The following is a 16,708-nucleotide window of genomic DNA, read 5'->3' on the forward strand; positions in this document are numbered from 1 at the left end:
TTTTCTAAGTACACTCACTGCACAGCCCTAATGGCCAAAAGGCTCTTGCTCAAAGTGCCTGAGACAATCCACAGGTTAATTCTACCTGCTTTAAACTAAACCAACTCACTTGCTAACACCTGCGCAGCTTACTGGCTCTGGCTGCTCTGAAGGGCAATCCAGCTTTATTTGGGAGTGAACTCCAGAGCTGGTGACTGTCTATGTCAGTAATTCCTACCCTGAGTGTCAGCTTGGCTGCACATCAAGAGCTGGCAAGAGCAGGAACAGAGGGAAGGACTCGGTCCCTTCCCACCCCTCCTGGCCTCTCTCACACATGTAATTACTTTCCTGCCACCCACGCTGTTTCACCACCCTTCCTCTCTGCTCCCAGCAGCACCTGGTGGAGGGCAGTGCTGGCAGTACCCCAGTTCAGTACCCCAGTTCCCCAGGACATGCTCCTGTCCAGGACAGCAGAGCAGCCAGGACTGCGCCCCCAGCCTGAGCCCTGCGGCGCTCAGCCCCACCCTACCCTCACCAGGAAGGAACACCAGAGATGTCCCCCTTGGTGGCACCTTGACCCTTCCCAGTCCCAGCCACAGGCCAGGAGAAGGGAGCAGGAGACCCTGAGCCTCCCCATCCAGAGAATCCCCCTGCACCCAGCTCACCAGACCTCTCACAGGGCTCTCCCCTGCCTATCCCACAGCGACTGTGCCTGCACAGAAACTGCTTCCTAACCCCAGATTCTGGAATTTGTGTCATTATTTCAAGACAGCAGTGTCCCTTATCCCAAACCATCCCTACTCCTCCAGCTTTCCTGCCAGCTTTACACTCTCTCACACGTGCCAGACACTTTGATCATCACTAGACTGCTATTTTTAGAAATTCATTGTTTACAGCAGCCTAATCCAACCCAGCAGGTTGCTCCATACAGTTTGATTTTCTCAAAGCTGCTTTAGACTGCTGTGCATTAATTATCTCTGCCTCTGGGGTTCCCCAGCCTCTGCCACATAGGGAGATGTATGTCTTATTTAGCAACTTCTACCCACTACATCTCCTCCACCAGGCATTACATACCTTCCACAGCTGTAACACCCTTCCTAACTGGAAACTGAACTAATCTCCAATCAGCTTTCAACTGGTTCTGAATCTCCCTATAAATCAGTGTTATCTCAGCCATTGTCTACCTCTTCCATTAAATGCTGTTGCATTAAAGGCTCTCCCCACACACATACACTGTTAACAGGATTAACTTTGCTTCTTTAGGAAAAGTAAATATAATAAATTCTTAGCTGCTGAAGTAGTCAGCCCTTCAGTAGCTGCTTAGAGGAGCACACAGGAGGCTGGAAATGTTCCTCCCAACCTGCTGGCACAGCATGACAATTAACAGAGGGGCCTGAGCCAAGCACTGGCAGAGGAGGCTCTGTACCCCAGCTGTGGCCTTGCACAAAGCACAGCTAGCACAGAGCTCCCAGGGACTCCCAGCACTCACTGCATCCAGCTCCGGACTGGCAGAGCAGTGGGGCAGTGAGAAACTAAGATGAGGAACAGAAATTTCTTTTACTTTGTGATTTCTGCTCGTGATCGAGGCTCATCCAGCGCCGTGCACACGCACTGGCAGCTCACACAGCTGAGAGCCTGTGTGTTAGGGTGGGTGTAGCCACAAAATGGGATGAGTTGGTCCTTAAATAAAGGGTGTGACAAAGCTTTCTGAGGAGTCTTAATCATCTGTTTTTCAGCTGTTGCTTCTTAGGTAGGTAAAAGGAAGCCAAAGCTACCAAACTGTGTAGCAAAGAAGTGAAGGTGACTGCAAGGACAGAACACCTGCTTGATGCACTTAGGGAAAATGTCCCTGAATACTAGAACTTGGGATTTTGCACATTTTTTCTACAAAGTTTTAGATCACTGCCTCCAGATGGAGTAAAAATCACAACAGTTAAAATGGCTCAAAGTTTAGGTCTCTGTTTTTAAGGCTCAAACAAACACCCCAAGCAGTATTTTGCTTTGCACGTGATCAAACAGAGCCGTGTTTGGAGAGCAGCTTTCCCCTGGCAGGAAGCCCAGAGCAGGGAGGGAGCACAGCAGCTGCCACGGACTCCCCACATTCCTGCAGGGCAGCCTAGGGATTTGTGGAATTCTGGAAAGTTTACCAGCATATTCAACACAGCAGTCACTGTTTTCCCAAACCTGATTTCTGTCCCAGCCCACCTGGAACGTGCTGGTGCTGCCCTGGGCAAACCCCTCACTGTTCCCTGACAGAGCAGCTGGACAGGACAGCCAGCACCAGCACTGTCCCACCTGTGCTGGACAGGACAGCCAACACCATCCCACCCCACCTGTGCTGGACAGGACAGCCAACACCAGCACCATCCCACCTGTGCTCACTCCAGCCCATCACACCACAGGCAGCAGCAGGACTCTCCCTTCCCATGGACAAATGTTCCCTTGCATGGCTTGTCCTCACTCCAGACAACCTAGAAGCTGAGAACTGGCACGAGGCTTTGAGCCCTTCTGCAAAAATGATCCTTGTCCCAGGCTCCCATGGGCCAGCTCCACACAGAAAGTACTGACACTTGTCCTAAGGTCATGGGGTTCCTGGAAAGGGAACTACAGGGCACTCAGCAGGTGAGTCTAATAGGAAATCACTCATCTGTGTACATAGAGGCTTATACAAATTTTTTATTTTCCTCGTGTTTTGGAAAAAGGAAGTATTGTATTCCCTCATATGCACCCTCCTGCCTCTCCTCAGAGGGACAGCATGGAAATTCCTGGGTGCCCAGAGACAAACTGCTCTTCAGAGACATCCTGACCCTTGGCACAGCTACACACATCCCTCCATCCAGGCTCCCACAGCTCTGAGTGCTCTGAAAACTCTCACAGCACACAGCCATGCTTCAATTAATTAGAAATGCAAACCAAAGATTTGCATCCTGAACAAGAGCTGGGCAGACAAGTCAAGCAGCCAAGGTCTGACCCACATGATGGCACATGCACAGAGCCAGCAGGGCACAGGGGAGGACTGAAGGCACCAGGACAGACCTGAGCCTACAGGCAGGATCAGCCAGACAAGGCCTGGAACTCCAGGTTCCCTGTCAGCACACAGTGAGGAACTGGGGGACAGAGGGGAAAAGAGTTGAGCTTTTAAAGTCAGTTCTAGGTCAGATACCTTCCTCCTTCTTTCCCTGTGGGTGACAGGCACCACACAGTGACTGGAGTAATCCACATCAGGAAAGGGGAAATGTCAGCTCTTCCAAGACTCTTTTTTTTTTCCCTGACAAAAGCACCTCCACCTTCACATCTGCAGCTCTAACACTGCAGAATCCTCCCTGTGTTGCAAGCTCTGATCGTGCTGACACTTTTCTGCTTAAAAAGCAGAAACAGCCAGTCCTGTGCATTACCCAGGTGATGAATCTGCTTCAACATAACCTTGCAGTTCACATTGCTAAATATGGCAGTGAGGACGTTTTAGAATGAAGCAACACAGTAATTGCTGTAATAACGTTGTTCGGGCTCTTATGAAACCTGAGAGTTGCTCTCTAATCACCAAAACACAAAAAGGGACATCCAGCCTGTAAATAATGTGAACAATAGTGAAGTTACAGGTTACCTTCAGCTGTTCTTTACATCAGACCTTTGCACTTCTCCTGCTCTGCTTTTAGGGCAAGCTCCCCAATTTCAGCGTTTCGTGTGTCAGCTCGTCCTGACCTGCTCAGCCTGGCAGCAGCCAGCAGCACGTCTGCATTCAGCCTGCCTGGGGATGCCAGGGCACCAGCTTCCAGCCCATCATGTCCTTCTGGCCAAAGGAAAACACAGAGATTTTTAAGAAAAGTTAACATGCCTTTGCACCATATTCAAAAACTAAAACTAAAGCCCCATTCTGGTGCAGATTTTATTTATTATTTGAGCATTCCTAACACACCAGTTTTGGTGTGTAAACTCTACTCCCAGAGTGCCAACCCCTGAACACTTGGGTCTCTGTAAGCAATTAAATCACATTTTTTAAGCATTTCAGTTTTCACTAAAAATTTCTTCTCTCTTTCCCCATGGCACATCCTGCTGCACTGGTTCTTAGACCCCAGCCTGGGAGACCACCAGCACTGGCAGTGCTGAAAAGCAGCAGCACAAATGTAGGCAAGGCATGTTGTTGTGCCATGCCTGGACTGCAGGAGTGGCTGCATTCCCTGAGCCCAGCTGTGCCCCCTGAGCCCAGCTGTGCCCACAGAGTCCAGCTGTGCCCACAGAGCCCAGCTGTGCCCACAGAGCCCAGCTGTGCCCCCGGGCAGGAATGCAGGAGTTGTGCTCCTCACAGCACTGCCTCTGGAGCTCAGTGCCTCGTGAGGTGATTGTTCCAGGAGGGTACAAACCCCTCCAGACCCTCTGAGTGTTGTTCCCCTCCTCCAACAGGCAGCTGCCAAAGCCCAGAGCACGAGGGGCAGCCGAAGGAAGGCGAAGGGGAGCACAAACCCTCCTGCACAGTCAGAGCAAGGCAAAGGCTTTGCCAAGTGTCCTCTCCCTCGCTGCAGGGAAAGGCTCCTCCATCCTCAGGGGCTGCCGCGTGCCTGCAGCAGGACCATCCCTGCTGCCAGGGCATGCAGCTCCTGGGATGAGCTTGGCAGCCTGCAATAATAAAGCTGAAAACACAGCAGAGTGAGCCCGTGCTCCTGCATCTCATCTGCATGGCTCTGCTTTGCCTTGCAAAAGCTGGGCTTCGAAGGCGAGCTGTGCCAGCAGTCTGCTGGGATCGGGGACTGTGCCTGATCCAAGGGAGAGGTCCCCAGGCAAGAGGAAATTTTAGAGTCTGCCCACAAGCAGCAAAGTGGGATTTAGCACTGGGTTCCCCAGCAGAAGCTGCTCAGCTCTCAGATCCTACTCTGGCTCAGCCCCTGGCAGGCTCCGTGCAGCTGACAGGGCTCCTGTGCAGGGGCACTGGGGGCTCAGCCCCTCAGGTATTTGAGAAAAAAATTGAACATGTCTATGGAAAAGAGTCCAGGCAGAACAGACAAAAGATGGCCTCGGCAGCCACTGCTCTCAGAGCACTTGGATTATTTTTTTTCTCCCAAATTTTTAATGAGAGAGATGGGAATTTGTTTTCTTTTAAAGAAGGCAGCAGATATGGAAAATTACCCACTTCATCCTCCACTGACACGAAGCAGAACTTTGTCCCAATAGAACAGTCCCAGTATAATATGTCCCAATTTTATCCCATGATTATTTCAGTGCTCTAGAGGCACTAAATAGTCTGATTGTAAACATGTGTACAGCCAGGACCACTGAGGGCAGGGCTGTGGGGCAGTGGGCTCGGCCCACTGAGGAGCACCATGGCAGGACACAGACACTCATTTTACCTGCAACACTGAGTGACAGACCTGGAGTTCCACTTCCATCCTGCATGTTATTTGGAAGGAAGGATCTGTTCAAAGCACAACACTAAAGGCCATCTAAATATAATCAAATTAATAATTGACAAGATAAGCTTGATTAGTAGATATTTTCATCTATCCAGCACCGGATTTTTCAGGCTGACATTAAATCCAGAGGCACGGCGTGCCCCGGGAGGCAGAGGCAGGGCAGCAGCGAGCGCCCTGCAGGCTCTGCAGCCTTCCCCAGCACGAACCCACCTCCCAGGTGAATCACTGTCTGCGTCCCGGGCGCCCCAGCTGCGCCGGAGCCAGGAAGTGAGCGGAGCGCTCTCACCTACCCTGGCAGGTGAGTCACTCCCAGGAATGAGAGAGCCAGTTGCTCCAGTTGCTCCTGGCCAGGGGAATTTTGACTCTCTGATCAGGTATCCCCCCAAAAAAAGCCATCGGAAGCCCAAAAATCCTCCTGGCAGCCATGGCTGGTTCAGCTGCCCTCTCCCAGGAAACACTCTCCTGCCCGCTGTAGCTCCAGGATGCGTTCTGCAGGAGTCTGAGGCACTTCGGGGATGCAGCTCCGGGCGCGCAAGGCGACGATGGTGACAGGTAAGTGAGCTCTGATCATCCGAAAAGCATTCGATAAGTTGTTCAGTGAATCTGCTAGCGCTTTCTCACCCTTGGCTGAAAAAACAGGAATTCAGATATAGTTGATGAAAAACTGACTTGGAACCATGAACTGAATGTCGGATCAATTCAAAGTGTGAAATGTTCTCATGATAGCATGCCTTTTCCAGCCTTTTATTCACTCATACATAGTATTATGGCAGCAAAAAAAGTTCGGTTTCTATTAATCCTTCCTTCTAAGATGCCACTCGAAGTGCAGGTGGGTCCATTGTTTCAGTAACTCGCTTCCTGACAGAGCTTAACTCATATAAAGTAAGATTCAGTAACTACAGTACCTGAATTTGCTTCCAAAGGGTTTGTACTATATTCCCTTTCACCTCTTTCAGTACAGGAAAGCAAACTTGAGCTCTCTTCACTATATGAAGAGAATAAATGTTCTCTTCCTTCGTACTTCGTCCAAGTCATGTTAAAACTTGTCAGGTTCACTGGAAAAACCACATAGCTCTGAATGAGCAGACTAGATCTGATGAGTCTCACAGCTTGGGAAATATCTGAGGTGCTTGCAAAAACCTCTGTCTTTTAAGGAGATTTCATACTGGAAGGGTTGTTCTCGATTACGGAGCACAGGGAGCAGCAGCGCGATTCGAGGGTTTGTTAAAAATCGCTTCTTTGTGCACTGTGGGGCCTGCAGCCACTCCTGTGGGCTCCATCTGGAAACTGGCAGCACTTCACACTTCTCTCCATCTTTTCAAAGAATTCTGCAGCCCTCTGTAGAAAGGGAAACCAGGAAACCCAGGCAACCTTTGGCTGATATTGCCAATTCACGCGCAGGCACTGGCCCTGAGCATGGAAGCCACCAGCACTTTTCTGGTTAGGAGAAGCTTCCCCTGCTCTCCTTCTTTGGGTGGGCCAGCAGCCCCGAGGCACCGGCAGAGCCTCTCCTTCCTCCCCAGTCCACGGGGAGGAGGCAGGGCAGCACCGGGGACAGCCCCGACAGAGGGACTGCCGGAGGGGACATGGGGACATGGGCTGGAGGGTGTGCGGGCATCTCCCGCATAGACACCGTGTGCTTGCACTGGGGCTGGGAGAGAAAAACAGCACATTTCGGCAGCATCAGCCGCGAGCCCTCCTCCTGGCCAGCTGCTCAGGGCTGTCCCAGCTCAGCCCCGTGTCCCAGCCCCGCTCCCTCCCGGGCTGGCGGAGCCCCGGGGCAGGGAGGGACCGCGGAGCCCAGCCCGGCACACACATCACACACAGCTCGGGCACACACATCACACACAGCCCGGGCACACACATCGCACACAGCCCGGGCGCACACAGCCCGGGCACACGCATCACACACAGCCCGGGCACACGCATCACACACAGCCCGGGCACACACTGCCTGGCACACACATCACACACAGCCCGGGCACACACAGCCCGGGCACACTCATCACACACAGCCCGGGCACACACATCACACACAGCCCGGGCACACACAGCCCGGGCACACACATCACACACTGCCCGGGCACACTCATCACACACAGCCCGGGCACACACTGCCTGGCACACACATCACGCACTGCCCGGGCACACACAGCCCGGGCACACGCATCACACACAGCCCGGGCACACACAGCCCGGGCACACGCATCACACACAGCCCGGGCACACGCATCACGCACTGCCCGGGCACACACAGCCCGGGCACACGCATCACACACAGCCCGGGCACACGCAGCCCGGGCACACGCATCACACAGAGCCCAGGCGCGCACACAGAGCCCAGGCGCGCACACAGAGCCCAGGCGCGCACACAGAGCCCAGGCGCGCACACAGAGCCCAGGCTCACTGCAGCACCCTGCCGGGCTCCAGAGCCCGACCCCGGGCACTCCCCTGGCCCCACACACGCTGGGGACATCCAGGGGCAGCACGGCCACACGGGACAGGAGCACAGGCACAGGGCAGCGAGGCTCCACCCGGACTGCTCCACACCACAGCAGCACTTCAGAGACCACAGGCTCCTTCCACTCCCCCCGGCACAGAGCCCTGGAGGAGACAGGACAGGAACCAGGCATTGGGAATCCTCCTTCTCCTCACCTGGTGACCAGTCCCTTGCTCGCCTTCCCAAAGCAAAGCTCAGGAAGACCCTCCTCTTTGATCACTGAGCACCAGCAGAAGCCAGGCCCAAAGCAAAGCTCAAGAACCTCCTCTTTGATCACTGAGCACCAGCAGAAGCCAGGCTCAAAGCAAAGCTCAAGAACCTCCTCTTTGATCACTGAGCACCAGCAGAAGCCAGGCAAGCCCCCTGTGCTCTGACTGCAGCCCTGAACCCGAATTGTGCGGTCTTATCACCAGTGTGGGGCTGGGTGAAAACACTCCTGACACACACCCTGAGCTCCAGACCCTCTGCACAGCTGTCAGCTCCACAGGAGCCCAGGCTGCAGCAGACACCAGCCCCAGGGCTGCCAGGAGAACTCGAGAGGAAGGAGGCAAGATCCATTCCTACATTTCAACATTAATCCTTTCCAACAGAAGACAATACATAACATCCTAAATGAACTCAAACATTGCGCTGTCAATGATCAGAAGTTGGGTTTCCATTTCTGACCAACAATGAACCTCACACACGGTACTGCAGCAACCACTGCTTCTGGCTCTTCCTCAAGAAAATGTCGGTGGCATGCCAAAGGGAGAGCTGATGCTGAGCAGCACAAACTGCACTTGCATCAGCCTGTGTCACCCTCCTGCAGCAGCAGGCACTGCCACTGTGGAAGGAGCCCAGAGCTGGGTGGCAGGAGGAGCAGCAGCTCTCAGCTCTGCCTGATGCCCTGCCCAGGGCCAGCAGAACTCCCCAGGCTGTGCATGAAAGAACAGCCTTGCCCCAGGCTGGACTTCTCCCTGAAATCCCCGTGTCCTTTTCCTTCCTCTTTGAAGCAGTGGTGCTGCTGCAAGCAGCAAACAGAGCACAGTGTGGCAGCAGGATGGACTGGAGCACAGAGAAGCAGGCACACAAGGATTTCTCAGTGCTTCTGTGATGGAAATTAGGATTGCATACAAAAATATCAACAGAAATTGCTTCAGCACAAAGAAAAATGCCTGAAAGTTAGACTGGAGTTACTGAAAGACTGAAATGGCACTGGCTATGCATGCATACCAATAGTCATTTTTGTTTCCCAAGATATTCTCTCACAGTGGCCCTTGAGGGATGTGATAGAGGCACAACAGACACAGGTCCAACAGATGAAGGTGCAATGCTACCAATTACACATCTGCATTTCTGTGTTTGTGCCCCAGACATCTGGATTCTTTTTTAAGTGTCATTTTGAAATTTTTACTTAATGTTTTTCACTGCGCAGTACAAATAAGCAAACCTAAAAGCTGAACTTTTCAGTAAAACACTGACTCAGGCCTAGCCACCCCAGCCGTGGCCTTTGCTGGTGGACTGCAGAGTGTGGCAGCCACAGCTCCCCCATGGCAGCTGCGGCACCAGTGACAGGGCAGAGGCACCAGTGACAGGGCAGAGGTGTGTGACACCAGTGACAGGGCACAGGCACATGTCACCCGTGCCACGGCACTGCCAGCGTGGCACCTGGCTCTGCAGCAGTGCCAAGGGCCCCCTCTCACCTGCACAGGAGCTCTGGGCCCTGCCCTGCCCGTGGTCGTGCTCGGGGGCTGCACCTCGCGGGGAGAACCCTGGGTGGGGCCCAAGGAAAACCTCTCTGCAGGGCCCAGGCTGCTCCCGCTGCCAGCAGTTTGTGCAGCCACAGCCAGCAGCATCTTCTAGAAGGGAGCAAAGGAAATATTCCTGAGTTCCTTTCCTCCTTGCTAATTAGAGGCTGCCTTACTGAGAAAACATTCATTAGCCCAGCTTTGCCAACTGCTGTGTTGAGCTCTCTCTTTTTTATCCCCTCTAAAAAGCAGCCAGCAATTGCAACCCAGCTTCTCTTGCACCAAGAGCAGCTGCTCACCTGCTGCCCAGGTGATGCCACTTCTGTGGGCAGAGCTCTCAGCTTCATGCAAAAGCCACTGCAGCCCTCAGGAGCTGTGCAGCTGTAGCTTGCCATGACCCTCAGAGGTGGCACAGCCACCCTGGGCACAGCCAGGCACAGGCACAGCCAGGCACGGGCACCCCTGGCACAGCCAGGCACAACCAGCCCTGGCACAGCCAGGCCTGTCACAGCCAGCCCCCCGGGGCACAGCCGGCCCCCCGGGGCACAGCCGGCCCCCCGGGGCACAGCCGGCCCCCCGGGGCACAGCCGGCACCCCCGGACACAGCCGGCCCCCCGGGGCCACCCGAGGCAGTGCCAGCTGTCCCAGAGGAGCGCTGCCCCACGCTGTCAGTGCCTGTGTGGGGGCTCTGCAGGCCACAGGTGACATTGGACAGAGCGAGCAGGGGACACTGGTCCCTGCCAGCAGCGAGTCCCAGCACAGAGCCAGGGAGGGCTGTCCCATGGGCATCCCCACCTGGATGCCAGCTCAGGGCCCAGGCAGGGGTGCACCCTGACCACTGCCCTTCCTGTCTGTCCTGAGGACAGACAGACAGGGCAGGGCAGGGCCAGGATCCTGGAGCCTGCAGCCGAAGACAGAGGGAAGCCAGCTGCACAGCAGCTTCCCTGGGCAGGATGCTGCTCCTGGACATGTGGGAGGAGAGCTGGGCTGGACACGAGGGGAAGCCCAAGGAGGAACCTGAAACACAGAAGGGGTGCTGTGCCAGATGCTGGGGCAGCTTTCTGAGCAGATGCAGGTTCCTATTTCTGGTAGGACTAAGAAGAGGGGCAGCATGAGCCACGGCTGGGACAGTTATTCCCCAGTCCTTCCTGGCTGGGGCAGGGTTGCTGGCACTTGGAGCCAGCCCACGGTGGCCTCAGTGCCAGGATGGGGGCACAGGGGACACGGGGCTGCTCTCACCCTCTCCCAGCTGAGGAGGGACCTGTTTGGGTCTGACACCCCCCTGCTCAGCCAGCAGCACGGGGTACTGGGGGCTCCAGCACTGCTCAGGGTCTGGGGGACCCCAGGAGCTCCCACCCCACTCCTGCTGGTGCTGGCTACAAAAACACCAGAACAATTAGAGTGTGCAAAGCCCAAGACAGCAAAAAGGGCAACTCACCGAGGTAGGCAGCGATTCAAACAGGAATTTCAGGTTGTTCCACTGTGCATTACCAGCACATTAACATCTCCTCCACCAAAAGGGAGCTGGACCATTTTTGACAGAAGCCTCCAAGGAAGGGAAAGGTGGCAGTGCCATGGGACCAGGCTTGTAGTGAGCAGGAGACAGCACTCAGACAAAGAAAGAGATGCAGGCAGGGCACACCAGAGCATGGAGGCTTGCTCAGGGAGCAGGCTCAGGGGACACAGGACAGGTGTGGGGTGACACTGAGAGCAGTGGCACAGGCTCGTGGCTGCCTGCAGCAGCTTCATGCACACAAGCTCTTACCCTGCACCAGTGCTTTTTCCCCTACATCTTCACAAACAACTCTGTGATTTGGTTCTGATGGGCAGAGGAAAGAAGAGCATTGCAGCCAGCCTAGAGCAGATTTAATATCTGCCTCACCTGTCTACTGCTGCATCAACCCTGTCATTTACCCACCCTTATGGTGATGAATGCAGCAGAAGGCAGACATCAACACGTTATGGGCTCCAATAAAACACATTACTTAAGGCTCTGCAGCCCCATGGCCTAGAATAGCTGGTCTAGGTCACAAAGAGAGTTTTCTGATTCTAAAGTTTTAAATAAGATGAAAAAAGATTAGATTTGAGGGTGTAAAATTTCTTTAAGGAAGGTAACTTAAAGCCTTAGTCACTAGAAAAACTCTGCAGTCATTCCCTATCCACCTGACACTGAAGGCTGCCATGCAGCCTATTATTTCATTTCTTCTATGAGGTTACATCAGTCATGCACATAAACCAGTCTGTCCACATGAGCAGCAAGAGATTATCTCATCAACCACAGACAAAGTACAGAAGCTACAAGAAGTAAAATGTATTCTGCTTCACAAAGCTGCCTGGATAAAGAAGCAGCTTCTAGTGCATCTTCAAAGCAGAATATATTTGTATAGCAGACTGAGACAGCTGCTTAGGATAAAATTGGTGAGTAAAGTGTCCAGAAAACTGGGCAAGGAGAGGAAAGGCAGCTCTGCTGAGCATGAAAATACTGTAGTCAGACAAGTAAAAAATCCACAACTGCAGTATGCAGTCAGCCAGCATCTACAAAATACCCTAAAATACTCTTTAAAGAGAGCACAGTCTTTATCTCCTGTTGCAATAAAACACAAACAGAGTGAATTCTCCATATAATAAATGTGTTCCTACTCCTGGAATCTGCAATATGGCAGGCTTTGTTGGAAAGGATGAAGCTGCAGTGTACAGGTACCCCAGCTCTACACTTCATCACCTACCCCAACAGGTAAATAATGAAGCCACACTGCTCTCAGTGCTCTGCCCACCACTGCACCCCTCAGCCTGACAGACTTTGGTAGGAAACTCTGGAAACACCTTTGGACTGCTGAGTCTGAGCAGGACCATGGCCCTGCATTCCACCTTCCATCACACAACAGCTCTGCATCCCTTCCATCACACAGCCAGCTCTGTGCAGCAGGACCATGGCCCTGCATCCCTTCCATCACACAGCCAGCTCTGTGCAGCAGGACCATGGCTGTGCATTCCACCTTCCATCACACAGCCAGCTCTGTGCAGCAGGACCATGGCTGTGCATCCCTTCTGTCACACAGCCAGCTCTGTGCAGCAGGACCATGGCTGTGCATCCCTTCTGTCACACAGCCAGCTCTGTGCAGCAGGACCATGGCCCTGCATCCCTTCCATCACACAGCCAGCTCTGTGCAGCAGGACCATGGCTGTGCATCCCTTCCATCACACAACAGCTCTGCATCCCTTCCATCACACAGCCAGCTCTGTGCAGCAGGACCATGGCTGTGCATCCCTTCCATCACACAACAGCTCTGCAGCAGGACCATGGCTGTGCATCCCTTCTGTCACACAACAGCTCTGCAGCAGGACCATCACACCAGCACTGCTCCACAGCTCTGCACAGCCCCGTTTGGTGAAGCCTTTAAAGCTCTGAGCTGCAGGAGAGCCTTTGGTGTGTGAGGAGGGCAAGCAGTTGCAGGTGTAGCCTCTCTCCTCCACCCTGCAGACACCAGAGCCTCTGCTGAGCTCAGGTGTGCTGGGCCCAAAGCTCAGCTGGCACAGGTTACACTGGTGAGGCATTTGCTGCTTTCTTTTTCCAACCACAGTTTGTTGAGATAATTTTGGAACACATTCTAACATCAAAACCATCAGGAACAAGAAGGCACAGAGAGGCTTGGCCTGCACACCAGCACTTGGCTCCCAGGATGGGTTCCAGGGGCAATCCCAGGGTGGTCCCACCTTCCCTGAGCAGGGACACGGGCAGGGCTCCACCTGGGCAGGGCCCAGCAGGGCTGCGTGGGAGCCACGGCAGGAACGGCCGTGGGGACACCAGAGTCACACCAGCTGTGTGCAGCCAGGGCACACAGAGCATCCCCAGCCCCAGGAATGCTGCAGCATTCCCGGGGTTACAGCAGGGGACACGGCAGCCCCCTCAGCTCTGCCTCCAACCCAGGCAGCACATCCAGCACCGCCCTGACGTCTGGACTGAGGGTTTGGTAGGGCACTTGCCTGCACAGCCTGAGAACAGGGAGTTTTCCAGGGGCCAGGAATTATGCAGACTTAAAAGAAACTCCAAAAAGCAGGGAAATAAGCACCTTATTTACATAAGGAGTTAGATATGCATCTTTCCATAAAATCATGTACTCTTTTGATCTCTGCCTCCTGGGCAGAAAAGAGAGCTGCAAATCCTCAACAACAGCAAAACATGATGGATTACTGCTGCTCAGACACACAGAGAACAAAATACCTGCAACACCTTCGACAGCCTCCTCACTGTCACAGCAAACAGTGCCAGCCAAGAAGCCAGACTGATAAAAAGGCCAAAATACCCAAATTAAAGGTTTTTGCAGATGCTTTCACACACCATTACTTGCTTTGGTGCCATCTAGTGCCACACAATACAGTTCCTACATGGGGATGCACCCAAAACAGGTTCTGATCTGCAAAATGGCTGCAGGATCCCATCCTCTCTTCCTTCCCATGAGAGCAGTCAGGTCCTGTGGAATTGGTGAGATCTGAACCATTTTGCCAGTTTTCCTATCAAAACTTGTAAACAAAACATGAATCCCAGAAAAGTTACTGCATTTCCATACTGACTGAGGAAAGAACAATTTGGAGCCCAGCCTTACAAACTGGTATTGGCAAAATCCCTTTGAGCAATGTCAAACATCGTGAGGCCATCCTGGCATTAATGGGTTTCTGCAGGTTTCAGTGTTTCTTGTGTGCCAGTTTCTATGAAAAAGGAACAGGAACTTGTCATTTCCACCCCAATTTGGGGAATACACTATGAAATTATACACACTGATCTCATAATTACTGATAAAACTTTTTTACTTCAAGAAGTGAGTGATGATATAAAATACTCACAGTCATCTGTCACTGAAATGAGCAAGAAGAGGGCAATGAGGACCTGACAGCACAACCACTGTGCAGTACCCAGTCCTCAGCCAGCTCTCACTGGGAATTCCAGAGGCAGCTCCTTTCACAGGGCTCCTCTCCATGCAGGAGACCAGAAGATGGGCTCTTCTATTTTCCTTTGGTTTTAATTTGGATTTTTTTTCCCCAGAACATCATCCTGGCACAGGCCCTGCTGCATCCCAGACCCACAGCTGTCAGTGGGACTCCTGAAGAGCATTTCAGCTGAAAACCCACAGCAACACAAAGGATGGGGTACAATTTGTCCTATGGAAAACTGCCAGGTAAAATAACAATGGAAATATGGGTGATTGATTAGTGTTTATTACTGTCAGTTCCTACCAACATTTGAAAGCAATCAGTCACTGCAGCACGGGCTGTCTGAGCACTGCCCAGCCTGCCCCACTGCCAGCCTGCTTTGCCTCACCAGACAAGGTCAGAGCACACACAACATGAAACAAAACATTCTGACATTTCATGGCACAGTTTATACGTTTTTCACAAACATTTACATATGAAATCTTAAAATCCCCCAGAGACTGTGACTTTTAAGTACATTTAAGTAAACTAAGTTTAAATTCACATTTTGATAGGCCTGAGGAGTCTCTCCAGAGCCCCGTCCCATGACAAACATCTCAGCTCACAAGTCACACACTGTCAAGAAAGCCAAGAGCTTTGGCGGCTCTGATTTATGGTTCACCCAGGCAGCCTCAGACTGCCCAGAGAGGGCAGTTCCAGAGTGGCCCTGTCTGTAAAGCACCATGAAGCTTTACCTGTTGTTTCCCTCACTTGCCCCATCCCTAAAGCACCATGAAGCTTTACCATTGTTTCCCTCACTTGCCCCATCCCTAAAGCACCACGAAGGTTTAGCTGTTGTTTCCCTCACTTGGCCCATCCCTGAAGCACCATGAAGCTTTACCATTGTTTCCCTCACTTGGCCCATCCCTGAAGCACCACGAAGCTTCACCCTTGCCCCCTGTGTCCCGCAGACAGCCGCCCCAGCCCCGAGAACAGCAGCTGGCCCAACGGCAGCTCGGCGGCGCAGGACGAGTTCACCACCATCGTGCTGCCCGTGCTCTACCTCGTCATCTTCCTGGCCAGCCTCCTGCTCAACGGCCTGGCCGTCTGGATCTTCTTCCACATCAGGAACAAGACCAGCTTCATCTTTTACCTCAAGAACATTGTGGTGGCAGACCTGCTCATGACGCTGACGTTCCCGTTCAAGATCATCCAGGACTCGCGGCTGGGGCCGTGGCACTTCAACTCCTTCCTGTGCCGCTACAGCACGGTGCTCTTCTACGCCAACATGTACACCACCATCGTCTTCCTGGGCCTCATCAGCATCGACCGCTACCTGAAGGTGGTGAAGCCCTTTGGAGACTCCAGGATGTACAGCATCACCTTCACCAAGGTGCTGTCGGCCTGCGTCTGGGTGGTGATGGCGTTCCTGGCGCTGCCAAACCTGATCCTCACCAACGGCTACCCCACCAGGAGGAACGTGGATGACTGCCTGAAGCTGAAGTCTCCCCTGGGAGTCAAGTGGCACTCAGCTGTAATCTACATCAACACCTGCATGTTCGTGGTGGTGCTGATAGTGCTGATAGGCTGCTACATTGCCATTTCCAGGTACATCTATAAATCCAGCAAACAGTTCATCAGCTCCTCCAGCCGAAAGAGGAAGCACAACCAGAGCATCAGGGTTGTCGTGGCTGTGTTTTTCACCTGCTTTTTGCCCTACCATTTGTGCCGAATACCCTTCACTTTTAGTCATCTGGACAAAATTTTAGATGACTCTGCACATAGAATCTTGTATTATTGTAAGGAAATGACCCTGTTCCTGTCCGCATGCAACGTCTGTCTGGACCCAATCATTTATTTTTTCATGTGTCGATCATTCTCACGAAGGCTGTTCAGGAAATCCAACATGAGAACCAGGAGCGAGAGCATCAGGTCCCTCCAGAGCGTCAGGAGGTCAGAGGTGCGCATCTACCACGAGTACACCGACGTCTGAAGGCACCCACAGAGACTCTGCTGGCCTGTGAGGCTGCTTGTATATCATGTAAATAAAATGTCTCCAAGTGTCTGACCACGGAAGCTCACTAAGGGATGTGCAGACACGTTCAGCTTTCCTGTGTCAGCTCACCAGCATCCGCCTCAAATCCCATCCCTGCGGGGGTCAGGCTCACTCCAGGGGCTGGGAGTGTTTT

The 16,708-nt window shown here is 53.0% G+C and overlaps 1 protein-coding gene across 1 annotated transcript; it reads left to right on the top strand.

Annotated features, from left to right (window-relative positions):
• Positions 1–5,721: 5,721 nt before the first annotated feature.
• On the top strand, positions 5,722–16,584 carry GPR87 (G protein-coupled receptor 87). The gene is made up of 3 exons (XM_059855931.1): positions 5,722–5,936; positions 14,653–14,785; positions 15,491–16,584. The coding sequence occupies exons 2-3, from the start codon at positions 14,752–14,754 to the stop codon at positions 16,510–16,512; spliced, it is 1,056 nt and encodes a 351-aa protein (XP_059711914.1). The 5' UTR covers positions 5,722–5,936; positions 14,653–14,751; the 3' UTR covers positions 16,513–16,584.
• The last annotated feature ends 124 nt before the right edge of the window (positions 16,585–16,708 follow it).

Source organism: Haemorhous mexicanus, chromosome 10, assembly GCF_027477595.1.
Source record: "Haemorhous mexicanus isolate bHaeMex1 chromosome 10, bHaeMex1.pri, whole genome shotgun sequence".
In the NCBI taxonomy this organism is placed as follows: domain Eukaryota; kingdom Metazoa; phylum Chordata; class Aves; order Passeriformes; family Fringillidae; genus Haemorhous; species Haemorhous mexicanus.